Source organism: Branchiostoma floridae, chromosome 2 (assembly GCF_000003815.2).
Source record: "Branchiostoma floridae strain S238N-H82 chromosome 2, Bfl_VNyyK, whole genome shotgun sequence".
NCBI lineage: Eukaryota > Metazoa > Chordata > Leptocardii > Amphioxiformes > Branchiostomatidae > Branchiostoma > Branchiostoma floridae.
Genome location: NC_049980.1, coordinates 15779933 through 15806574, shown reverse-complemented (window position 1 = coordinate 15806574; position 26642 = coordinate 15779933). Strand labels below are relative to the sequence as shown.

The 26642-nt window shown below is 39.8% G+C and overlaps 3 protein-coding genes across 5 annotated transcripts; 1 reads left to right on the top strand and 2 right to left on the bottom strand.

The window, feature by feature from the left end:
- Positions 1-94: 94 nt before the first annotated feature.
- Positions 95-11789, bottom strand: LOC118409828 (N-alpha-acetyltransferase 35, NatC auxiliary subunit-like). Of its 2 annotated transcripts, none has more exons than XM_035811175.1 (22): positions 11650-11789; positions 10520-10644; positions 9931-9964; positions 9521-9635; positions 9223-9297; positions 8767-8934; positions 8132-8198; positions 7937-7980; positions 7562-7612; positions 7280-7363; positions 6846-6957; positions 6433-6545; positions 6090-6215; positions 5827-5933; positions 5464-5530; positions 5158-5256; positions 4249-4427; positions 3171-3304; positions 2862-2929; positions 2496-2636; positions 696-899; positions 95-495 (listed from the first exon to the last, which is right to left on the bottom strand). In XM_035811175.1, exons 1-22 carry the CDS (start codon positions 11715-11717, stop codon positions 436-438), a joined length of 2241 nt encoding a protein of 746 aa, XP_035667068.1. In that variant the 5' UTR covers positions 11718-11789; the 3' UTR covers positions 95-435. The 2 variants fall into 2 exon arrangements, with proteins under 2 accessions (XP_035667068.1, XP_035667069.1); XM_035811176.1 differs by lacking the exon at positions 11650-11789 and adding an exon at positions 11185-11225.
- Positions 11790-12497: 708 nt separating this feature from the next.
- On the bottom strand, positions 12498-18164 carry LOC118409830 (sorting nexin-33-like). The gene is made up of 2 exons (XM_035811180.1): positions 17783-18164; positions 12498-17036 (listed from the first exon to the last, which is right to left on the bottom strand). Exons 1-2 carry the CDS (start codon positions 17798-17800, stop codon positions 15273-15275), a joined length of 1782 nt encoding a protein of 593 aa, XP_035667073.1. The 5' UTR covers positions 17801-18164; the 3' UTR covers positions 12498-15272.
- Positions 18165-18292: 128 nt separating this feature from the next.
- On the top strand, positions 18293-25597 carry LOC118409843 (snurportin-1-like). Of its 2 annotated transcripts, XR_004830493.1 has the most exons (11): positions 18293-18471; positions 18967-19138; positions 19945-20077; positions 20921-21025; positions 21313-21406; positions 21560-21657; positions 22595-22672; positions 23155-23235; positions 23622-23787; positions 24130-24350; positions 24530-25597. XR_004830493.1 is itself a non-coding variant. In XM_035811203.1 (10 exons), the coding sequence occupies exons 2-10, from the start codon at positions 18981-18983 to the stop codon at positions 24267-24269; spliced, it is 1053 nt and encodes a 350-aa protein (XP_035667096.1). In that variant the 5' UTR covers positions 18293-18471; positions 18967-18980; the 3' UTR covers positions 24270-25284. The 2 variants fall into 2 exon arrangements, 1 of the variants encoding a protein (XP_035667096.1); XM_035811203.1 differs by having other exon boundaries at positions 24130-25284.
- The last annotated feature ends 1045 nt before the right edge of the window (positions 25598-26642 follow it).

Here is a 26642-nt window from a genome sequence, read left to right as displayed (position 1 = left end):
AGTATCCTTGTGGTCAAACTTGTACAGCTAATATTACAATTAAGCATATCGAGTGTTCACACATTTTCAAAACAGCCAATGCAGCAATTTAACATATATCAACATCTTTTTATTTGGATCATTGGTCATACATGTACATTGTTGTTACAACAGTGTGAACTCTGACATACAACAGGAGTTTATGTCTTCACTTAGCTATCAGATCCCCCAGCTTCAGCTCAACATGATGTTGATAGACTGATGTGCTAACATGACAACCTAAATGAACACTGCAGTCTTTCTCTGAGTATCGACAAGTTTTGGGGGTTAATGGCAAGTACACTGTATCTGTCACATATCCTATACCCTGCTGAGCAAAGTATGTTGGTGTCTAGCCAGCATTTCCCAAGGCTGATGATTGAAAGTTTCAGCAGACCCCAGATGTCAGGACAAGCCTCAGGTCAGTCTTATGATGGGGAAAGTGTTGTGTTCTGTGAAATCCCACTCAGGTGGTGACTGCAACAGTTAACATGTCAAGCCATGAGTTCAACTTGTATGAAATTCAATACACAGTCAATACAATTACAAGACTTCAGCAAAAGCAAAAATGGAATTATCAATAGTGACATGCACAATATATTAAATACAAGTATGCATTGTACAAATTTGTACATTGAATCATATTCAATCAACTTTCAACACAAGTGGAAACATACCTTAGATTCTCTTTTGTGACCTCCCAGCAGAAGCTTGACGACTACGAAGTTGGTCTTGGCAACTTTACAGAGCGTTTGTACCTCCTTGGTTTGGTTGGGGAAACTTTCGTAGATGTTCTTGGCTTGCTGGAAACATTTACAGGCCTGGACATAGAAGTCTGCAGGTTGGAGTGGAGGGGAGAATTTCTCCAGAGCTACCATATCCTAGCAAAATAAAGAGGTTTGTTATAACAGACACATCTCATTGGAAAAAAACAACTAATCCTCATGAAAGTGATTCTACTCCCATTTTAAGTCTAGCATACATGGGTACAGTCCCATAATTATGTTAATATACCTTTAACGTTGTGCCAAATTTCAACTCATTCAATAGAAAAATGAGCCTATTATTAGTATTATAAAACCATTTTTGAAACCAAGCAAACTTAAGTTTTTTGCAATGTGATAACAATATGATTTCAAGTGCAACCAAAATGAAAACAACTCAACTAAACACCCATCTGCTTTTACTCACTATTACTGTGCTTCTTACTGGTATTTTCTTTGGCTTGAGCCCCAGGAAAACTGACCCTCAGCACCCTCTCTACAGCTGTCATATTCACTTATGTATTGACAAGGAGACAGGGTTGCCCATAACATTCCATGAAGTGCAAAGGCTTCCTGAAGTAACAGTGATTGTTGAACTTTAAGCTAGAATCAACAGTGAGGACACAGTATGAATGCACCCACTTGCCTACACATTTTTTCCACAATGACAGAGACGTCATCTTCTAAATTACACTTCAGGTGGTGTTTTGATGTTGTTGTGACATTTATACATGATTACTAACTAAGGGGGGGGGGCTCGTTACTAAAACACAACCAGTAGATTTCTAGCGAGGACACGATCCCTTCACATGCAAAGTACCCAATTACCACGTACTGATCTAGTGGCACAGCAAGGACAGGGATAAATAGCTCACACCTATTGTCTGTTGACTAACGATTTTCGTCGAGCTTTCTTTTAATAGTTTGCTAGTTATTTGGAGTCGATTGTTATATTTCATAATGCAGTAAAGTCGCATTTTACCTTGAACTGCTTTAGAAATGCGAACCATGTTTATTTTACGTTCAATCTTCGAAATACAAATAACGTTACAAGGTATGTATGAAGACTGTATATTGTGCCCATTTAACTAGGATTGTCTGCAAGGTCTCTGTTCCATTTGTTTCCTTCTACAGACGAGTTGCGAAGACATGTTTGTAAACTGCACCGCTAGATCTGTAATGTTTCGACAATAAACTACCAGTATCACTTCAATACATTTCAATGAATACACACTGTGATAGCGCAAATAGATAGTATCAAGAAGGTTATTATGAAATGAACACAAGAAGCAAACCCTTATAAAAGCAAAATTTCAATATGAACGACCGTATAAGTGATAAATAGTGAAATATATATTATCGAAAAAAAAAAAAGGACACCAACTTGAACCCGAGACCATGAGTTTAAAAAGTCTACTCGTTAATCCACTACGCCACGATACATTACTAGGTGTATAGGTGTGCTACTACAACTGAAGTGACGGAGTGCGTGATAATACGAGACAAAAATTGTTGCAGGTCCATCATTTCAAAAATCTCAAGTCGTAAGATCTCTCTAGTCTCTTCACCTTTTGGTCATCAAGTAAACTTTTTTAACCGTTATAAATGGTGCGGTTATATAGATCAAGGCTGATATAACGTCCTTGTATAGATGAACTGTTTGTGTGAACTCCCGCACAGTGCATGCTTGGTGTGTGTTGACTGTTGACTTACCTGGAACTGTGAGTATGGCACCAGTGGGGGTGTGACAATGCTGGCGAATGGAGCGAAACGATGTTCGTACCGAACCTGTTCATTATCAAACTCAAACACTGGCTTCTTCAAACGCTCGTCAAGGTAGAATCCCTGTATGGCCTGATGAGAACAACGTGCCAACATTAACCAGCATTACTACATGTGCAAATACTTACTAAGAGACATTTCCCTAGCAAGATGGGGAACAATGGACAAAAAACAGAGGAGAAGAAGAGGGTAACAACCTAAGTTACAAACTAAGGGTTCTTGTTTTACAACAAACATCAGAAAACACAATAGCTTTTTTTACAGACAATTATCAATTCTAAATTAATCAGTCCATACCTTGTAATAACCTCCACATAAGCTCTGTTCAGCTTGGCCAAGTACAATTTCCTTGCTTGGTGGTCGGCCTGGAAAGGAAGCATTTGCTCCATCAACATCAGAAAAAACTTCAGAGGTAAAAAAAAACTGTATACAAATGGTTCCATGAAGTGTGTTTTGCATATTGATATACATTTTATAAAGTCATGCCACAGATCTCCATGGGAGCATTTATGAACATTAGCCAGAAGGAGGCAAAATTTTATACAAAGTTTATGCAAAATAATATACCTTTCATTTTACTGCACATTGTAGAACTGGGCAACTCACCTTTCTTTTTCTTCTTGCTCTTCTTCTTGCTGCCTCCCTTCTGTTGTTCCATGTATGCATCATGTTCCTGGTACATTGCCTCTGCTCTTGACAGGGTGGACAGCAGCCAGCCATACAGAAACTCATACAGATACCTGACATGCGGACACATCATAGCTGTCAGTGACTTGGGTGGAGGGCAAATCGTCACTTGATAGGCACATTGATCTAACCCTACCACATGACATAGACTTAGACTTTGCAAAAGCTAATTAAACACAAATTTCTTGAGTGTCTTGTACAGTTACCCAGGTTAGGTGGAAGAGCATGCTTTTCTTCCTTCTGTTATACATGTACAACTATTACTTTATTTCTGGAATGAATAAAACAGTCACAAACAATCATATAAAAACCATTACACAGCAGAATCAAACACTAGTTGTAAACATGACTGCATGCTAAGATTGCGTAATGATTCATTTTCCGAGTGCCTGTTTGAAATGTTGCATATGTAACTAGCTGTTCTTGGAAAATAGTCTGGATGATACAAATTACCATTCTGGAAAATGTGATGCCTTACAGCTTTTGAAAATATTGGACCAGTAGTGCAAACCATGGCAAGAGGGAAATTCAGAATTCAAAAGGCAAGGTTAGCATTTATTTCTATAGAAGATTCATAGCTATATATATGCCAGCAGCTGAGCTAATTGATACTGTAGAATGACACTGTGGTACAAAGAAGACATACTGCTAGCTACTTATGTGTCTGTACAGCTCTGATCCGGTGCAATGGCCTTGATCCGGTGCAATGGCCTAGTGGGTAGAGTGTTCGCCTTGCATTCGGTAGGTTGTGAGTTCGATCCCCGGTCGAGTCATACCGGTCGAGTCTGACTTTAAAAATGGTACATGCTGCTTTCTCTGCTTAACACTCAGCATTCGGGAAAGTTGAACACACACCACTATCAGTGGACTAGCCCCCTGCTGTAGTGATTGCGTTGTGTGGCCCAGGGCTAAGGAAACAGAGATGGGCGCCGCCCTATGCGCCATCAGGCGCGGGAAGGGTTTAGATTTTTAACAGCCCCATAACTTACACACTTACCAAAAGACGTACTGATACTCGTGTGTGCTGTACAGCTCCAGCTCCAGACCAGACAGTAGGTACTGGATCATGATGCGCAGGATGTGGTACAGGACCCAGGTACCAAAACAGGCCAGGTGCTGCCTCTGGGGGTCCACTTTAATCATCATGGAGTGCAGGGCAGCATCAACTTTGTCTGCCTGTGGAGGGACAGAAATACAGTACATCTCAAATTAAAGACTGCAGTACATGTTGCAAATGTTCTTCCAAAAGACTCCAGAGTAAGGGCCCAAAAGGTCTAAAAGGTGAATATTTCCTTTGACTGCACATGAAATATGGTCTGAAGTCAGCATTAGTGTGGGCTGTGACAGCTGCATGTGAAATGAAAATGACGTATGACTCACATAGAGAAATAGAATAGGATGTCAGTACAATTTCTGGGCTATTTGGCCATGCCACAGCTCGCTTATCTAGTTAAGCACTCCTGGTCACCTGATCTCTTCTCAGGAAGTGTGCTGGGTTCTTTAACATGCAGAGTATAGATGCTCAAGGCTTAGACCTGCAGCTTTCTCATACGCTTGGCCATTGGCTTTACGTCACCAGCTAAAAGTTTGGTCCAGTTCAGTTCGGTCTGGTTTACAAATGAAAATTTTAAGTCTTTCTTTTTCATCTACATCTGTGCACCTTTACCAAACAATGTTACTCAAGTCCTGCTAACAACATGTCCAAGCTGGCGCCCACGGATCCATGTGGGTTCAATCCATTTGGTCAAGCATTGGGTCATACTACCACAGAGACAAAACTTATTATCAATAAAAACTCTGAATATATTCTTGTAAGAAATATATTCAGAGTTATAGCTATATTTGTAATAATGACATTAGTTAGACTTAATAGACTAAATAACTTCTGGCAATGTATTAGAACTACCTCATCCTGCAGACTGGACAGGTCCTCTAGTATGTGCCCCAGTTTGTCCCTCTGTCTGGCTCGGTTGTGCCCATGGATCTGCAACAAGTTACTGAAGGGCTGCAGGGGCAGGGAGGGCAAGACATCAGCAACAGCAATCCAACATTACACAAAGCTTAAAAAGTTATAGTAGTGAGGTTGAAAGTGTAACCTAAACTAAACATCTGATGAAATTCCATGTTAATCAAGAGAACTTTGATTTAATCTGATGCCTTACTGTCTTTAAATTCAGTAGAGGACAAACCAAGATTTTTACTTCAGACTTACCCTAACCGCTCTGCTTAAGAAAGCATCAACATATTCCTTGGCTTGAGGATTGTTAAACACATAGGACCTGCCAAGAGAGAAGAAAAGTAATCCATTCAACATTTGTGCAAATCTCGAGGAATATAAAACTTCTATGCAAAATAATCATAGAAAATAATGTTGCATGGTACGTAATCTAGACTAAGTCTAGAGAGCTGTTATATCAAAAGGAATTATACAAAGCAAAATATCACAAGGCTAATGTATAAGAAACTGAAAAGAATAGAGCTTCATTATTGGCTAGTTACTAAGCCAGCCTAAGAAATGTACCAAGCTGCTCTGACAAACAACCACATTCACAGGGGACCAGTGATGTATCTGTACCTGGGAATAAGTGCTGGTGGGTAGTTAAAGGCTCTCACAGCCTCTCGCAAGGCCTCCCTGAATGGGAGAGTACCAAACACCTTTCTGTCTGTAGACACAGCTAGAACCTGCAAACAGGAACACAATGCCCACATTTATGAGATTTAGACATAAGGTAAACAATATTCAAAATAGTACACTTCAATCACTACAACTGGATTAAAAAACAGTTCACTTCATCTTCATTGTAATTGTCTATCTTCACCTGACAAAACCCAGCTCACCTGCAGTAAAGATCTAGACAGCACACATGGAGAGGCCTTGCTGAACTCTATGAAGAAGTCTAGTACTGTGTGTATGGAGCTGATGTTCACAACCTCACAAACTTGACCCAGTCTGTTCAACAAACCCTGTTGGAATAAAAAGAACAAAGATGTACATGTACATCAAGAAATCAAGCTTTACAACTAATCCTTTTGTACATTTTTTATGGTTTGTTGTATTTTATATCATACATGCACTCTTGTTCGTGCAAACTAGCCAGCCGGGCTCTAATTTGGAAATGCAACGATGGCACAAAGTGTCGAAGTGAATTTAATATATGCACAGTTGAACAAAGAAACACACCTGGAAGTATTCCATGGCAGCTTCCCTGCCAATTATCTTGGTGTAGCGTGGGAAGGTGGGAGGGAGAAGGCGCTGGTTGACTAGTGGCTCAAATCCCATGATTATGGGAAAATCTGGGAAAGAAATGCATTAGTCACAACACTTGCAACAACACTTGTGAGACAGCAACACTGTGTGTATGTAGCTTGTGGCAACTGTAACTGTATCATTCTGTATAGCTGCCCTTCAGCATAATACAACAGCTTTGCAGGCACATGACACGACAGCAGCTGGTTATATTACACTGAACCAACTGTAACACAAAACCTCTTCAAATAATCAATGTTGTCATACATGTACAATACATACAGATAGTTAAGAAATTACTTAAACTTTAAAGTAGGCAAATGTGAGTTTATCAGCTATTGCATTACCTGGTGTAGCTGTCTCATCTGGGTGGGCTCCATGGTGGACAGTTTTCTTCATCACCTCCAACAGTTCACCTGCCTGTATCAGCAGTCTCTTACCATCAGTCACACCACTACACTGGGTTTGACACAGGGGGAGGTACAGTTACTACATCTGCATGGACTACATGTACATGTACAATACATGTTTGAGGAAATTCAGTTTATACTATAGTCTAGTCTAGTGTCAGTTTATTTTCCATCCCTGTGTAAGGGGATCAAACCTTACAGTCTCATCTTATGTAGCTTGTAATTAATGTACAAAACTGGTGTGTTATGCCTAAAGGCAGTTAACCTGTTATGAGAAAAAGACAAATAAAAACAAAGGCAAACCTACCAAACACAAAAAAAAACTATGATGAAATGTTTTCCTTTTGGGGAATAAGGATGGTTTGCTGTACCTGTGGTTTGTTGAAAGCTATGAGTGCTGTGAGCAGGAGGCGACAGAACTTCATCCTTGACTGGAGTGCCACATTTTGTTCATGCTGCAACAAACAGCATTCACAATACACACTCAACAACAATACACACTCAATAACTATGTGTGAAAAACATTCATTACAGGACCTTTCTAAATCATCCTATGACAAAATACCTCACTTGTCAACATACATGTACTGATAAATTTTCAGGGATACAAAAGGAAGTTTAGAAGCCTGAGATGATAGAGTTATATCTGATACCTCCAGTTCAGTCTGGGGATCTCTCTCCTCTCCCTGTTTGCACCTGGTACTCTGACAAACAGAAAAAAATAACATACAGATGATTGATCCAACATATGGAACATTTCTCCTTCTATGTATGACATGAATCTATAACAAATAGAAGTAGTGTTAGCATTTAGTGAATAACTACTTCCAAGATTGAACTCAAAGAAGGTGCATCAATGACATGGTTAGAATTTCCTGAAACTATGGTAGTGTAAGCTTGACAACATTTTAGTTTGCTGTAGTTTTGCAAGCCCAACACATTTGAATAAAGCTTTTCACAACATTATTGACATTTATAAAAGAAATATGGAAGACAAAGAAGAGTATCTATTTCCCTCACTGACTCACCTTTACTTTTCTATTTATCTCATCTTCAACCTCACGTAACATGCCTAGTACAAGTGAAAAGGAAACATATACATTCAGATTCAACACAAGCAATCACTAAAACACTGGGTAAAAGAATCCTTTTTAGCTTAAATTTATATTCAATATAATTTAACATGTATATGGAAGAATTTAAAAAAAACATTCAGTACTTACCAGTAACTCTAACATCTGTGACATTGCCAGCCAACTTGAAACCATATGTCATAGTCTGGAAGTCTTCCTGTGGTAGTGTACATACTAGTAATAAGGACATTGCAACTATCAATTTAATGTTATACAAGTAGAGGTGACTAGTATGACCAAGCCTTTCCTTTAACTGAATAAGAGTCTTCTGTACTCAAGATTCCAGGCCTTTTGTATCAATTGTCTAACACTGCACTAAAAGATGCATGGGAGCATTAGAATCCAAAGGTTTCTGGGTTTGAATACCTAGCAAACCCAAATGCTGTGCCCTTGGGAAAGGCAATTGAAAGGTGTACTATCACCTCACTTGGCTCAGATGGAAATGAGAACCTGAATACAGTAGCAACATCCTCTCAGACGGGACGTTAAGCTGGAGCTCGAGGTCCCTTGTTTAAGGACACCCACACCTCGAGCACATTTACGATCCCACTTATTGAAAAGGGGTCCATCAAAGGATATTTGTCCATCCCAGTGAATGTTACACAAGTCTTACACAGCTTGCAAATGTACACACTTACTGTGAAAAACTGGTGGGTTATGCTACGAAGTGCTTTAACAGTTATGCAAAACCAACAAACAAACAATACAAAGCCAGCATTTCTGACCTCTTCAAAGACACTGGCTCTGTTGACATTGTTCTTGATGAGGTCCACCAGCTTGAGGACCCCCAGAGCGACGGCCCGCATGCACCTGTCCTCTATCACCTCTGGGTCGTGCAGGTACAGACAGGTGAACACTGTCTGGGCCAGGGAGTGGCCTTCTAGCCACGTCACCTGGGCAGGGGAGAAGGAAATTGTGGGACAAAGAACTGTTACAGGAATGAAAATAGAGGCTTTGAATAACATTCTATGCAAGTTGAAAATGCTGTGAGCAACAAAATGAGGAAGACAACTTCCAAATCAATCTGCAGTCACACAATTAATGCTATAGAACAAGGTAACTTTTTTAATATAAATTACATGTATATGTATGCTATATGTACATGAAGGTTAGACATCCAGGTAATAGGTGTATGTAATAGTATGTATGTTATGACTTGAAATGTTTTCTCATCTACTTACCATGCTGGATAGCATTGTGTCAATGATACCAATGAGCTCTGGTGCTGTCAGGTCTTTGAGTTTCACTGTTCCTTTCTGGAAAAGAGACACAACAATTGTTAAACTCTTTAATGCTTTTAACCACCTTACCCATGTCATTACCTGTCGAAATCCAAAGGACACAGAGAGGTTGGCCTATAATATATGCATTACCTTCAATCTCAGATAAGAACTGAGCTGTGCAGTTCCTTGCTATGTATGGCCCGGCAGTACTGCAGTAGGCTACTCTTAGTTACAAGTTGCAGTAATATTGATGTACCTGTATTGCCTGTTGGAAGTTGAGGACCTCCCGGTCCCCCCTGTTTCCCAGCATCCCTGCATCCATCTTTGGGTCCATCATCTCTATAGCAGACATGGCCTCAAACAGCCCAAAACTGCAGGCACATATCAGATCAGCAACATGTAATCATCTGTTAGCTGCTCATAGATTATATATGATCTGTTATGCTGATAGATATATGTCAGGCTCTATATGTAGATTGCTACAAAAATCAGAATTTTTTCACGAAGGATAAGTCACTATAAAGTTTACATGAAGTAACAGATACTTTTCACGTAACAAAGTTGAATTGTCACGATGAGAAAAGAATGCCAACAATGATTTGCACACAGGTAAAGTCTAAACTATCAGTGAAACATAACTGAACACAAAAGACAGCTTTTACTCACTTGGCATCATGCATCAGCTCCCCTAGCTCAAGCTCTGTAATACGGAGAGTGTGGTTTTTACAGTAAATAGCAAGAAATTGAAGATCTTATAGCCCCGAGTCCTGTGAATTTATCTTAGTGTCATGGCCATAGCTATAACAGATGTAAGTGACTCTCCCTTCCCTTCTTCCCTTAATCCTTCCCAGCTATCTCCCTCTTGAGGGATTATTGGTAATCTCCATTTTATGGCAGTTAGCTGATTAGTCGTGCTATGTAAGAAACATTTTTGTCAGGAAGGAAACTTGAGCTATTGGTACAAACACACATGACAGTTGCACTCTATACACTAGATAGAGATGGAATATGTATAAATCTTACAGACCAAGACGAAAACATGATAGTTCTAATACACTGAAACAACAAGAGGGGCGAGTAGAACAGAAAGAAACAATATACAAATATCCTGACTCCCGGGAATCGAACCCGGGCCGTCAGATCACAACACTAGCAGCCTAACTGATCGAGCTAAAAGCCTGACAGGCGTATGGCACGGTCAGTTAGAGCTACCTGAACCCCACTGTTACAACACCTATGACACTATATAGCTCACCTTCACAAGAGGTGAGGAAGTCCTGTGTGATGTCCTTCCAGTTGTACCTGACTTCTGGCTGTGCGTGCTGGACGGCCGGTGGTGTGGGCACTGCTTCCACATTTTCTGGTGAGCTTCCTCCAACACTATATCAGGGTTTGAAATACACATACTTAACTTGCAATTTGCACACAATTTTCGAGATTTGCACGTAAAAATATTCTGAACTTGCAATCTTGCATGTTGAAAATACATGGCTGTAAAAAATACTCTCAGGAATTAGACACCCTTAGACAGAACGACATATGAACGTCTGTCTTTCTCCTTCCTTGTTTTTGCCGGTAACTTTCTCCGGTAGCTTCACTAGATGTAATCAAAATTTGCCGATTCAAGCTAGCGACCCTCGTCGCAATCACTGCCTAGTCTTATTTTGCATGTAAATTTTTCAAATTGCACGTAAATGTTTTGCCAACTTGCAATTTTGCATGTAGCAAAAAAAAAGTATTTCGATCCCTGCTATATCAACACAGATAGAGAATCGTTTTCAGATAACTGTACATGTTACTTACTCAAACATTGGTAACGTTACAGAAACAATACTACGAGCACGAGTAACGTTATCTCATAGATAGGGTGAAAAGTCAAACCTTTAGTGTCAAAACTGTTTCGAATTGGAACTCTTTTACCTGATAGAAGTTGCAGCAGATAGCATAAAACTGCCCAACTTCAAGTCTAGGCTAGATTAGATAATCACTGGGAGATTCGCAAATACGTATAGTAGACTGTAACGTTAACGTTAACGTTTAATACAGTAAAGTACGTAACGTGATCACAAGTGAAGACTAGGGCACAACAGGCGGGCGTCTTCTCTGCAGAATCGAGGTATATTGCATTGCTGGCAACTACACATGCAATGTTTCCGATTAGCAAGGAAATTGTTTGGCCAAGGTACAAGTTTCTATCTTTAATAGTTGGCACAGTATCTTGCCTAGTCAAACTGGCTTTCTTTGTTCCGTCATACCTGATGACGATACCTGGTAAGGCAGAGTGTGAATAGCCTGTGACCCTGGCCCAAGTCTGGATTTTCACATCTTACAATTATGCTATGGTTGATATCTTTAGAATCAAACAGCACCAAGACATTGCCCAACCTTGCTGGATGTTCAACTGAAGCAGTTGCGTCCAGACCTCTGTCGTCCATCGTGCTTTCTTCCGCCATTTTCTTTTAACCTCGAGGTCATCACGGACGGAACTACTACCGAGACAGGGGTGCTTTAAAATGTTGCCACATGTTAGAAATTTTCACACACAAAAAAAAACAATATCAAATCAATATTACTGGGTATCTGAGGTGATCCAAACAAATTTTTATTCATTATCTATCCTTTCTTTATTTCAAATTTACTTTTATTGTACATTGGCCTGTTTTACTCGCTAGCAATTAGAATGTACATTTTGTACATGTAACTTTATTATTATGTAACGTTAATTTTCTTGGTGCACAGCATTTGCAGCCAGTAGGTACCCAATGTGTACTCTCCAAACAGAGGTTGGTGGGAAAAATCGTAACCTTTTCCTTTTGATAATTTTTTTTTTGCCAAAAAAATTGATGAAAGGAAAAGGTCTCTATTTTTCCCACCAACCTCTGCTTGGAGAGTACCCAATGTGTTTAGTAATGAGGCTGTTTAACGTGGTCAACGCGTCTCCTCGAGCACGGGACCCGTTTTAGGTCCCTTCCGGAAGACGATTTCGTGGATTGCTTCGTGAGGCTACAGCAATCCGACCCATCCCACCCAGACTGGTACTAGTAAGTTTTAAATACTCACTTCATCAATCACACAAAGGTGGCATCTTCATGGGTATATGGTACTCAGAACTTTCAACCCCAACAAGATTAAGTAACTAGCATTTTGACTTTTCGTGTAATGAACACATCGTACACAAGTAACGATACAACTGCATCGTACAAAGACACATAAAAAAGAAGCAACACACAATACATGTACATCAGCTCCAGCTTTTATTCACTCTAAGAGTTTTCTACTGTACTACCAAAATATATTACTGACACATACAAACATAATTGCTCACACAAATATTGGCTACATACAAAAATAGTTTAGTTGTGTTAAATACACAAATAAAACCATGTCTAGGAAAAAGAGTCCACAGAACAAGCTACAGTAAAATCATGGCAGTATGTTATATAGGTCAAGAACTTATTACACATATTTTTCAAATCGTGTCGCAGCCATTTACCACAAATACACAATATTCATATATGTATGTATACATTCTTTTTGCAATGTTCTACTGATGAAGTAAGAAGAAAATTGGCTTGAATTAAATCAAAACTATCATTCTCCACTTGATGTTATGATTCTTTCACTTTTCACATTTGCAATTGTCACATAGCCCAGATTTGTTCATCAAACCATACCAAAGCAAAAAGACACAACAAAATACCTCAAATGAAATAAAGTAAAGCAACCAATACATAACTACGAAGACTCATTGACATGGTTTTTAAGAGTACATCAGATAATTGTACAACTACCTTTATGCTTAGGGTACATGGTACACCAGTCTGTTATACACAATATGCATTCATTGTTCATATATCCCACAAGGCTTTTGATCAGTCAAGAGAAAAAGCACATGGGAAAACATCATAATCGTTTACTACATTCCGATATTACGGGCAATAATCTACTACTATGAAAGAACTACAGTCAAACATGTACAAGTGACCACATCTACATTAGGACCACCTGGCCTATGTGACCATTTTTTGGTGGTCCCTTAGATTTTTTTCCTCATTAACTCAAGCATTAAGAATCTTTTCTATAGTAACCACCTGTCCACATAGACCAGAATTTATTGGTCCCGAGTGGTCTTTTGTGCAGTTTTGACTGTAATTGGTACATTTTGTTGCTAGGTAAACATATATATATATGAACATAATGAAAACCAGACTTCAATCTAACATCTACGTATTGTAACTGCAATGTCACAAACCAAACAATATCAAAGTATCTGCCTCACAAAATTGCCCCACTTAACAGATCAGGAAGAGGCTTACTTATTAGTTAGGCTCCTATGTTTAATAAGCCCAGTATCCAATTATAGCTGCCAAGTCTCTTTGTCCTCCCTCACAAATATATTTGCAAGAAGGGAATGAGGCATAGCACATATGATAGGTTTGGATACCAGGCTAATGTTTTATCACTGCTCCAGATGTTACATAAAAACATAACTGTTGTAACGTTATATAACTGAAGCAAGTTCATTTCACATTGAAATGCAGCATTGTAAAGAAAAGGCAAAATCAGTGACTCTCAACTGAGATGCCATTCTTGCTTTACAACAAATTTAAAAATTAAATATCATTGCAGTCAAAAGGCATCTTAAAACAAGATAAATAGGTGTGGCTTGACTCTTTGAATGCTCCCTGGATTGTTATGTCTAAAGTGAAAGTGTTTATGTGACTTGTGTGGGTGTCATCAATGATGTCTGTGATTCATTTTTCTGAACAGATCTATGACATCTCTTAATAACCCCAGCAAATACAAAGGTACACTTGATGAGACTTTAATCACCTACAGGGTTTTCTGCCACACTACAACTACATTAAATCCTTGAAGGCTTCCTTGCTATGCTGTAAACCTATTTGCTTCCTTGTGAGATAGACGTAGTGTCCAAACAACAGGGCTGACAGATGCCACAACACTGCATTCAATGAAATGTGGAACACTTTCATATCTCACTGGAGGGAAATGGTAGAACACAAAATACATTCATTTAGATTAAATCTGAGATTCTAAGGTTCTGCTATCAGCTCATATTGGTAACTCCTTTACAGATAAAACTTACATCCTTTTAGTTAATATCTATTCTTATGTATATATGTACATGTGATTATATAAAGTCAATTATGAACGATACACCTCCACTGATCTAAAAACTCCTTAATCATTTTATAAGTTGTTAATTCATAGTTCAATGAAGCCACATTCAAAGCTAGTACCTAATCCATACATAAATTATAACCTGCTGTGAAACTTATCAACATGATAATTCACAAGAGGACAGCTCCAACCTAACTCTGTTGACCTACATAGCTGTTCACAGTACTCAGCTAGAACACATATCACTTTACTGGGAACAGGTATTTAATCATGTTAAACTAAAATACATTTGTAATAGCTTTCTAGGTTGAGTCTGGCTGATCAAATTTCAGTCAGGATCTGTCCAACTATGTACTTAACTTACTTTCTTCAAACCTCTATCATCTATTTCCCACAGTTATGGTATCTTTCAAGGCAGACTGAGGATAGGTGAACATCTTATCTGCAAGATAAATGTCAGCAATTTATATTGGAAGCCTTACCTGTACATATCTTGGCACAACGCTGGCTGATAAGCTTAACATACAAACATAAACTCTCTTGGTAATGATATGTCAAAATGCAAAACTTAACACTTATTCATCATAAGAAACTACCTGACAGCTCTGTAAACCAAAACAAAAGAATTCTCTCAATGATCCAAAAAGTTGGAGCTAAAAAAACATTTCATTTATGTACACATGTAGTAGCTCTAAAATCAAGACATGTTATCTCCTTGTCTGTGAATAAAACCAAAGGACTACAGGTTATCAGCGATAATGTTTGTGGCTGCTATCTTATGTCAACAATCCCTAAGCATTGTACATACATGTACAAAATGAGTCCTCACATGGTGCATTGTAGTATTTGTACAATGTGCATGTGGGTTAGACATTGTCATACTGAATCAATGCCTCTTGTAACTTGGAGGTGACCTGTTGGTAGAAGGCTATTTGTTGCTGGAGATAATTTTGCATCATGACTTTGATGTCACTGATGCGCTCCTTGTGGAAGTGGTTCATTTCAGCAAGGGTGGCATACGAGATGGTCTCTAGCCGCTGTTGCACTCCTTCCACCTCGGACGCTTCCATTTTTCCCTCCTCCTGCAACTTCTGGCATTCTCTGAACTTCCCCATGGCGCCTTTATGGACTTGTAATATGTCGGGGAACGTTGGTATGATGCCCCTGTACTCATGCAGGGCATCCATGAAAGGATGCAAATCATTCTTTGGCTGCTCAGAGAAGAGGAGGCCGATTTCATCGTATGCCCTTCCTGTAAATGCTATTGCTTCTGTTAATGGACGTGATTTCGGTGTATTGTCCAGTTCGAAGGATGTGCTCAGCGCATTGAAGGCAGCTCCAACTTTTTGGAATTCCCGCTTGTAGGGCCCAACATGCTTCTTAGAGTTGTCATGGGCTGTATTGTACACTGTTTTCACACTGTCATCCATACTTTTGACAAACTTGCCAAAGTTGTCAAGTTGCTGTTCCACTTCTTGCATATCCAGTGGAGTGGACGGCGTCTCGATGGCCAGGAAGAAGCTCCCACCAATGAGGTTGTCCCTCTCTGCCCTGCGCTTACCTGCCTTCCACGTGTTCTTGTCATCACCACAGCTGAGAAAGTGCTGAAAGACATCTGCCCGTGACACAATGGAATGTCGCGTCATGCGGTTCATCCACAGTTGAAGCTGGGCCATGCGGTGCTGGATAAACTCTTCCTCGTATCGTCCTGTCACCTGCTTGTCAGGGAGGGGCGGGATGGATATCACAGAGTACTTTTCAACCAAACGATTATACAGCCAATCAAAGTGCTTGTATCTGCGGGTGACGCTCCTGTTTGTGTGTGTAGGCGTAACCTCATATGCGATGAAACTCTTCATGCCTTTCAGCTTGCTGGCCTTGGTGGGGTTTTTGATCTCTACACTGAAGACTTCTGGGCTTTTCCCCCACTGTATTCCATCTGCAGTCTCCACGACCTCCATTTTGTCTCTGGGGTCTACAGATGCTTTGGCAGATCCCAGCATGTAGTTCTCTCCTCCTGATTTCACAAACACTGTGAATCTGTTCAGACTTTTACGGATTGTACCTGACCCTTTTGCATCTGCGGAGCTTGACTGAGAGTGTGATGACGGCTTCCTAGGCTGCTGGCGGTTGGGTGCGGATAAGCCGAACACTCCGTCCCCCGTTAGTTCATCCGGGTCCTGCTGAGATGCTCTCCTGTCACTGTAGTTGCTGCTTGTGTCATCGTCCCAGTCTTCATCCCAGCCATCATCATCCTGGGAGTTGGAAAAGTTGTAACCTTGCTCTCCTCCACCATCTGTGGCAGTCTGCCCATAGCTGTAGGATGAACTGTATGCCGTTTTCTGGTATTGCTGTTGGTTGTATGAAGAGCTATCCCAGCTGCTAGCCTGGCCACCAACCCCACCGGAGCTGTAGCTGCCTTGATTTCTTGCAGGGATTGCTGGGGGCTGAGGAACACTGGGAAGTGTTTCTACATATGCCTCAGGGAAAAATCCAACCTCTCCTTGCACATTGCGACCTTCCCACCAACCATCTCCAACATCCTGTCTGGTCACTGTCAAGATCTCATTTGCACGGATGGAGAGTTCACCATTGTCAGCGACCCCATCAAAGTCATACATAGCTCGGACCTAGGATTCAGCACAGACATATATCATTGGTAAATGCAATCAATATACACTATAGATGTACAACTGTATCTTACCAACTCTATTGTCAAACAAAGGATGACTTCATTAATGATTAAGAAAACACCATGACTTAGATCATCATATAAGTAAAAAGACACAATATTGATCATGCCAATAAGTCTTGCATCGTGCAATTGGAAGCTTGCAACTCGTACCACCTAACAGTAACAGGTTTGGAATTTCAGTTCAACCAGCACCCAAGGATGATATTCATCGACTTGATCAAACTAACTTACTAAAGTAAAGGGACCAGCTAAGAAATCAATCTGACGCAACGGATACAAATAGACTGAGGTTTGTTTAATTTCTTAAAATTACTAGTATACGTATAATACGTGTACGTTTGCCACATCCCTCTAAGTGTTATGGAAGATGAAGAGATTCAACTCTCTTGTCAACTTTTCACATCGTCTAGGATTTCAAGTATTTGATGAGTATCATGGGCGTAACCACCATGATGTACGTCAGTTCTTCATCCGTAGTTTTTGACGTTGATGCATCAGAAAATTTGGATATTTAAGAATTCCATATACAATGTGCTATAAGAACTGGAAAGGTCGACAACCCTAGCCCTAAAATTTCTAGCCAAGGCACCCTCCCACCGCGGTCATGAGAGTTGTTCACACGTTTACCATGCAAGATTTAGAAAACTACGCAACTGGCATACTAAGTAACAACATTTCTACCTGAATCTCAGTCCCCATTTTCGTCTTCGAAGTTCCTTGTATTGTCTTGGAAAGTTGTGATCAAATGATCGCTCCTTCCGGGGAAGATAACACCGAAATTCCGGTGATTTTGTGATTCATCTAATGCTTGCTTCTGCCTCCATTTTTGTCGGCTTAGGTCAGCTTGGAGGCTACAACGGAGTACTTAGCAACAGCCTTCGCGAAATAATGCTGAGTACCTCGGAAAAATAACTGATAGCTCCTGACAAAAAGCGCAGAATGATATGGAAGACTTGTGTTGAATGCTTTAGTAAACGCAGATACTCTTAGTGAGAACGAGAAAAGGTATGTCTGCAAAGGTCGAGAAACCCCCTTACAGCTCCTCCAGTGCAACAGAAGGAAATCGAGCTACCATACTGGCTAGCTATATGATTGGTGTAATTTTTCACATACGGGAAACTCCAGCCAATGAACGTCCACTGAAAAACACTGACCAACCAGCAATGAGAATTCCTACTTCACAATTAGTGACCAATCAGTGCTTATATTTTTTATTATTCGGTATTAAAATTCAAAGCAAAATGGCGGCCCGGTGGTGAGAAAAGTCGCTGGAAAGCAATTTCAACCTGTACTGACGAACTGGAGAAGTTGCTGAGGACAATTATTCAGGACAAAAAGGCTTTACACGAAGACTTTCAGTTATCATTACGGTAAGTGTATCGGGAAGTGCTGGCCTCGCCAAAATCAGAGCATACTAGTACTTTTGCATGGGCACTGGACGTGGACATGTCGTTCATATGACGTCATAGCCTACGAAGCAATCAGTAAATGTAAATGATCACGAGCATGCAGGGTCTAGTACCATGTAGGATAGCATAAGGTATTACAAGAATCTCAAAACTTTTGATTGACAGGATGTTACTTTGGATGAAAAAGAGTTTTGCAATTCCCATTTTCAAATTATTTCAAGCTCCTTGATCAAGATGATCGTGTCTAATTTTATAAGAATTTTTTGTTAACTTTGTTAGTCTATAATTTGACAGAATCATGTACCATTCAACAAGAGTTTGCACTACATTGTATTGACAGGATACACCCGTTGAAAACTTTTTAATAGCACCTCGTGATCCTCACCATAAGCCTAAACCCAGTTGGCAAGTCATTCATGGTAATGATTTGATAGACAGCATTACCCCATCCACCAGGATTTTCAGTCACCATGGAGGAGCTGACATCAACCCTGGCCAGTTCTTTCTCTGTGTCGAACATCCCGAACAACCCTGCGGCCCCCCACCCCCGCCTGGCACAGTACAAGGCCAAGTCACATGACCTAGCCCAGTCCGAGAGGAGGAGACAAATGCTGGATCGACAGAAGAAGTTAGTAGATAACCCAGTTTCTACCCTTATATCCATGTAACCCTTTTTTTTAAATTTAGCAACTCTGTACTGGTACAAAGCAGTTTTCTCTTTAATTGGACCGTTCCAAAAGAACCAGACCTGAAAGAATTAGTGGACTGGATTTTGGACCAAGTAGAATATGACCAGATTTTATTTGCAGGGGTTTACACGTTTTGGCAATTACAGTAAAGTAGAGCAAAGTAGGGTAGAGTTTAAAATCATGTCTACCAAGTTTCTTCAGTCAAACTTACAGAGTATATATGACGACAGGATTTTAAAATGCCAGTGGGATCCACAGCTTTACTTATTGAAGAGTCCTTAGAACTAAGTGTGAGCAGATCAAACCTTACAGTCTGGTCTTCCTCAGCTTGTACTTTCTGTAGAATAACTGGTGTGTTTTTTAAACTTTTGCCTATGGGCAGTTTACCTGTTATGCGACAAAAATACATATGTACCTCTTACACTAAGTTACAGTCAGAAAATATCTCATAAGTTTTATCAGAAAATACGCCTGAGACAAGTTATATTTATGGATACATCCAGTATGCTTGCATGACAGATGGACAAAATGTGAAAATTAGGCCAATACTTAACTAAGGACGTTATATAAAATTTAACCATGTATCATGCCTGACACTCAGTGACAGTATGGGATCTGGTGCTCTCATGTTTTCTTGCTTGTACATTCTTGATGGGCTCAGATTTATTTGTTCTTATTTACTGTAAATCATCTACTAGTAATTATGTTTATGATCTAACCACATATCTTGTGTATCTACATGTAGACAGCGTCAAGATGTAGCAAACTTAGCACGTCGACTAGCAGAGAATGACTGGGAGAATTGGAGCACAGAAGAGGAAGAAGATGAGGAAGAGATGGACTACACCCAAAAGAGACCCAAGCTTTATGCCAACCAGGTTAGCTAACAGATTTCCATTTCAAGCTTTCTATTGGTAGAGCAGAACAAGAGTAACTGTTATCTGTATAAGCTTTGCTGACATGTTTTGCAGCTGCTTGAATAACATGTCACACCCGGCACTGTAAGCTGTAAGGGCCACGTTAGACCTACAACAGTTACATTGTCGGTGACTGCTGTTGTCCAAAATATCCCCATGGGCCTAAGCAGTATCTTAACCTATAAAGCTATATGTTGATTAAAGGATAAGCTAATTAGTTGTGTATGACAATATTATATATTTGATATGGTATTGTTATGAAAGCTCATCTCTCTTTGTTGATAATTTGAAAATGAAAAAGAAAATCCAACTCATGATAGAATTTTCAGCCTGACATTTGACTTTAGTTCAGACTACAGAACAAGTGATCTGGTAAGGTGGCTCACAATTTGAACTGCACATGCACAAGGTTAAAGGTAAAGGCCTTTATTTTTATGTCAATTATTCACAGTCTGCAGTATTGAAACTTAACTTACAATAAGTTACATTCTAAGCAGATGCATACAAGAAATTGAGGCTCAGACCCAAAAACACAATATTCACCCAAAACATGCCACTTCCTAGCTTGCTAGCTAGCCATGTAAATAATGTAAATGTCAGCTCAAAGCTAGACCCTCCAAACCCTTTCATCAATTTTTTGCCATGCATACTACAAACCCCTATCACGGAAGAACTGAGGTGTGCACCATTAATTTTGAAATATTACCCACAATGCATCATACTACACCTGTGCAGTTCAAATCATGAACCAGCATATGATTGGTCTACAGTCTGGAAATGCTAATGTTATTCCCACCCCCTCAGCTGATGTTGTCAGAGTGGCTGGTTGATGTCCCAGGGGACCTGGAGGAGGAGTGGCTGATGGTGGCATGTCCTGTGGGCAGGAGAAACCTCCTGGTGGCAGCTAAGGTCCGACAATCAACAGTTTTGTTTTGCTTACTAGTTAGTATCCTAAAGGGTGAAGTGGAAAATGCATGAACATCCACTTTCACCTGTACAAATGACCACCTCCACATAAGAACCTCCTGGCCTTAGATATCGATGGTCCCTTACATGACTTTTCCTATAGACACAAGCATTGAGAATCCTGTCTATATTGACCATCAGATTTTATTGGTCTCCTGTATGGTCTTTTTGGCAGTTTTGACTAGTTTGTTCCATATGCAGTAACATGCTACATAAAAGATCTCCTCTAGGGAACAACCAAGGCCTACACCAAAGGTGGCTTCTGTGTAAACTGCTTCCCTTCAGCACTGCCTGGTGGTAGGAAGGGGAAATACAGTGCCAAAGGTAGGACATAGCAAACATAGCTACTTTTTAATCCTATTATTTACCATTGTCTCTAAGATGACAACAAAGAACCAGTTTTTCCATGATGGTGTAGTTCCTATAACCATACATACACACTGTATTTGAACTGAAAATTATTCGCTACATTTGCAGAATACACTATCCTAGACACCATCTTCTGTGAGGCAAGTAGAACATTCTATGTTCTAGATATCATGTGTTGGAAAGGACACCCAGTCTATGACAGTGAGGTAAGTTAACTGGCTCCTTTACCTGCTTAATCACACTAGATGCATGATATTGATTGTCTTACCAACAAGCTTTCGATCAGTCCTCTGATCCTTCTCAAGTTGTAATGACCCAAGACCTAAGTCGCACTTCCGGAACGGAAGTGTGACGTCAGTAAAGGGTCAAAGGTGCTTGACAGTCGGTATCGGCCCCCGTCTCGGTTGAGGGAAGGTTGATGGGCTCTGATGTAAATGGCCTCTTTCACTTTTTTTTTACTACTTTTATTTACATGAGGTCATTAGGTCTTGGGTCATTACAACTTGAGAAGGATCAGAGGATGGATCGAAAGCTTGTTGGTAAGCGCTTTATTTTTGTGTACGGATATAAAGTCTTAAAAATCGTATCATTATGTTAACTACCGTCACAGATGAACTTACATTCAAGATATTGATTGTCCTTTGCTTTCCAATATATAACGAATAGCGATGGTAGAAGTTAGAGAATACATCCTTCATTTGACTTGTCTCATGGGCAATTATACTTCATTATTTCATGTGCACCCAACTTTTTTTACTACCCTTTTCCAGCTACACATAGTCTTATATAATTCACAAATGTACATTGGACTTCATTGGGTCCATAAATGTTGTATACATTCCATGCCCTTCTTCTAAGCAGTTTTTGCCTAACCCCATGTGCCTAACTAATTGTATTTTTTTCTGCCCATTTGCTGCTAATCTTTAACACCATGTAATTGCAGTTATAATTCATTTAATTATATAAAAGGCATTTCTGTATCCTTCATCATTTTTTCTTTGCTCCAAAATGTATTTGGTTTGATCTTGTCATCAAAATGCATTACAATACAAGCTTTTATATACTAATGTCAAGACTGTGAACCAGATTTTTGTTTGACTGTATTGCCATTTCTGTTAAGCTTATATTACAACTATGTTTCAGACTGACTTCAGGTTTTACTGGTTACAAACAAAGCTACAAGAAGAGCCTGGAGTAGCAGAACACTCCAACACAAACCCAGTAAGTGGATAGATACGTATCAGATGCCGCACCGAATGCACTAAAGTAGCCCCTAGTTCCAAGTACATGTAGTTGAAGACAATGGTATGTTTCCAGCATCTAATTCTTCGAATTCTGTATGGAATTAGTATCAGCTCCAGTTAGAACAACAATTCTCATCAAAATTTAGGGGTCTTTTTGCTAACATTGCATGATGCCAAGTTAGATGAGTATGGCACTGCACTTGTTTTGAAATTAATACTGTACGAAGCAGACAATCTTTCTTGTTATCCCTTTGTTTTATAATGTGATGGAGGTTTACACGATGCTCATAAAAAGTTTTCAAAATATTGACAAAACTGCTACAATAAACATATGAGCGGCAATGACACACTTTCATCTATTTTCTCTACAATCATGTGTGAATAAGGTCATTTAGGGTACTTTCCAGATTGCCTGCAGCCATAGTTGTAAACAATACACATGTATGTTTTCTAACGCAGTTCGTGTTTGTGGCTCTGAAGAACACCCCATGTCAGAGACTAAGTATACAGCAGAGATTGGCGGAAACCTTTCCCTATGAAGTAAGTGACATCTTTTTCCAACAGATGCAAATGTTGGTTGCTTGTAGAGTCAGGGGCAGGGTGGCATTTCCAGAGTGGCCACCTCCCATCTTTTTATGTCCAATGCCTGTACATGTATTCTTGACTGTGGTGAGCCACTCCCATTCATTTTTTGCTTACCATTTTTATTGTTTTTCCTGCAACAACCCGCTGAAAATTCATACCTCAAAATGATGTTCTGTTCTATAGGCTATTTGTCTTATTAACTTAACTGGAGGTTCAATGCTGATGGTTCCACACAAACCTATATCATTGATAATCTCTATCTAAAACATTAGTATGATACAGCATAACTGAGTCTCCAATAATTCAACAATGTTTTTTCTGTTTGTCCATGTTTCCTTTAGGTAGATGGCTTGCTGTTTTTCCACAAGCGTACCCACTACACGTTTGGCAGTAGCCCCCTGGTTGGCTGGCTCAAACCCCACATGTTACCTGACATTTTAGGCATCCCAGCTCCAACCATCACAGTCGTGCCAGCTGTGGAAACTTCAGTGATGGACACAACTCACGGTAGATACTGCCATGTTTTATCTCACTTCTAGCCTGTAACCATACCATCAGGATCTCCTTAGTGTGTCCACAGTGTAGGGAGTATTGCCCACCCAGGCTATTAACGCACGTCCGGGAATTTTTACTGTGTTGGCTTGAATTACTATAGGATGACAGCTATTAGAACTGGAAAATGGGCTGTCAGAAAAAGGAATGTCAATGTATTCCCAAAATGAAGTTGATTACGGAAGTAATTTATCCTTCAAACGTCACAATGGAATAATTATCACAACAGTACATTTCAGATCTGTCCCCTTTATATCTATAGAGAAGATAACGATATTTTTTTCTGTGTGTTTATAGAAAATGATCAGGACTACATTGATACCATGGAAACAGGCAACACAGCAACAAAAAAGAAGGGAAGAAGGAGAAGAAAGAGAGGTGGCTTGGAAAAAATGGAGGCAGAAGAATCTACCGAGCCTGTTGTAGATGAAAAGTAGAGTAGAGAAGTATGGGTCATTTTCTGGTGCATTGTAACACGGCAGTTGTGTCCTGAAACACATGGCATTACAAAAGTTCAATTCTTTCAGGATTGGGAGGGAATGAAGAAACATTAACTCTCTGAAGGAAATAAGCTAATATGGCCTTGAGTTTTCCTGAAATGTATAGATGCATGTATCCCATGCATGTGTTAAGAGCAGAATTTAGAGCGTCTACAGTAGGCCTTATTAGCTTATCTCCTTTAGAGAGTTCACGTTTCTTCATTCCCACTCTAAACTCTTGCCAGTTTTCAGCTTTTCCTGCAGTCTGACTCCTGAAATCAGCTTAACTTAGATGGGCGTATGGCACAAGGAACTAGTTATTCTAGCTTTTGCCTAAATGATCTGTTTTGTTTTGTGTGTGTGTGATATGTTATCAACAACTAAGTCTTGTTTCAGGCCAAATTTTAAATAAATGGAACATGATCAACATTTTAGCTTCACTTAAAGTGCAATTGTTTTTAAGATATTTTTGTGTATTTTTTAACATCGTGTACATAGATAAGAAACATGCATACAATTGTTTGGTTTGCCATATGTTTGTAAATAACCATGTATCAGTAACTCTACATGTATTAAATGAAACTCATGCATTGCTGAAATACACCAGAAGCAGAGCTTCTTTGTTGCATGTTGATGAATGCAGGGACTAAATCAATGCCCATTACAGTTTGATGACAGAAGACTTTTACTATTTACAGTCATGAAAAATATTTATAATTGTGAGGAATATGGATCACTTCTTTTTTTTAACCTTGTGAGCTTGTCAGCCTTAGTGGAAATGTTTACCATATCATGGGACCACCACATTTACCTGTAGTTTATCCATGATGATAAAGGAATGAGGGTTTGTTGTGGTTCATCTAATTTTTTTTAACTTCTGTCGTCCATAATGGCACTTGTACACGTACATCATTGGACATTAAGGTGGGCAAGTGTTGTAAAAAAATAAACCATTCCTGTCCATTCAGTGCTGTATAATGCAAGTAGAATCCTCTTACTCTTACATGTGCCTTCTAAAGATAATCTCTCTTTATCCTTAATAAGTGACATTAATAAGGCCTCTTAAGTAGACTTTTTTTGTAGCAGAAGAGGCTTAGTCTGTGGTCCAGAAAGCTTCTTTAATGGGGCTGCTGCTTATACAAGGTCACCTTGAGTGATACGATAACTATGGCAGAACACAGCTTCTTGGTTTGCCGCATCTTGATTTTAATTTCACTGGTACTCAAGCACAAGACATGTGGGCAACCATTTTTTAAGTTTAATACAATGATGTTGATGGTGAAAAATTGAGCATGCCTTCACTGTTTCCTTTACCATTTCTTGTAGGATATTATGATACTGTAGGCTCTTTTTTTTTTAACGAGTTCGCTCAGTGCAAGGCCATTGACCACTTCTAGGCACCAAACTACGCTCACTGTGGCAGCATCTCTTCTCCCTAAGTCAGAAACATCGAGCTTCAGCAAGTTCGACTAACTGGCTCAATAGGCAAAGCTGGGGTAACGAGGCTGCGGGGAAATTCGCCGGAATGGTTTGATCCACTCCCCCGGAAAGTCCCCTACTCTTTTCGATAAATGCGGCGGGTTCTTTAACGTGCCCGGGGTATGACTCTCCCCAGACACAGGACTTCTATTTAACATCCTATCCAAGGGACGGCCCTAACTGAATCTAGGTACTCATTTTTTCACCTGAGTGAGGTGAGGAAAGTCGTGTTAAGTGCCTTTCCCAAGGGCACAAGATCGGTGACACGGCAAGATTTGAACTCGAGACCTCTCGGTCCTGAGGCAAAGACTGCGCCACATGATCTCACATCCTCATTGAAATTTTAAAAATGCTGTTGCCTGCCTTCATTACTTGATATGGAGTAAATTACAGACAGCACTTAGCCTCTGTTGCAGTCTTTGAACTGGGCTGTTTTTTGGGGTGCTGGTTTGTGAGTTTTGCCCCATTTCAAAACAGGGCAAAACTCCCACGGCAAACTCCCTTCCACCATAAGCTCCCTTCCTTGGCAAACTCCCTTTCCCGGCACTAGGGAACTGAGCCAATGTTTTAAGTGAAATGTTACCACCACGAGTACAACGCATGCCATGGTTATAATGAGCTGATTAATTTTTCAGTTTTTTTGCACATTTAATGAGAACAAGTGTGTAGTTTTGTCTCCATAACTTGATTAAATGGACTTGTCAGTATGAAGGTTGGTGGTTACAAACAGTGCAGAATTAGGTATTTTGCTTGTTAGACCAAACATCTCCAGCATCCTTTAGCTTGGTACAGTATAAAATAGGGGATTTAGGCCTGTTATTCAGCCACATGGGTTGAGTGTACTTTTTTTTC

What these genes read in the sequence shown, in the direction of transcription:
- LOC118409828 (XM_035811175.1), bottom strand. Translation starts at nt 11,717, where the DNA reads ATGGCGGAAGAAAGCACGATGGACGACAGAGGTCTGGACGCAACTGCT. An exon ending in CTTCCTCACCTCTTGTGAAG is followed by an intron (nt 9,965 to 10,519) that starts GTGAGCTATATA and finishes TCCGTATTACAG; the next exon opens with AGCTTGAGCTAGGGGAGCTG. An exon ending in ATCCCCAGACTGAACTGGAG is followed by an intron (nt 7,364 to 7,561) that starts GTATCAGATATA and finishes TGTTTGTTGCAG; the next exon opens with CATGAACAAAATGTGGCACT.
- LOC118409843 (XM_035811203.1), top strand. Translation starts at nt 18,981, where the DNA reads ATGGAGGAGCTGACATCAACCCTGGCCAGTTCTTTCTCTGTGTCGAAC. An exon ending in ACCCAGTCTATGACAGTGAG is followed by an intron (nt 21,658 to 22,594) that starts GTAAGTTAACTG and finishes ACTATGTTTCAG; the next exon opens with ACTGACTTCAGGTTTTACTG. An exon ending in AGTGATGGACACAACTCACG is followed by an intron (nt 23,788 to 24,129) that starts GTAGATACTGCC and finishes GTGTGTTTATAG; the next exon opens with AAAATGATCAGGACTACATT.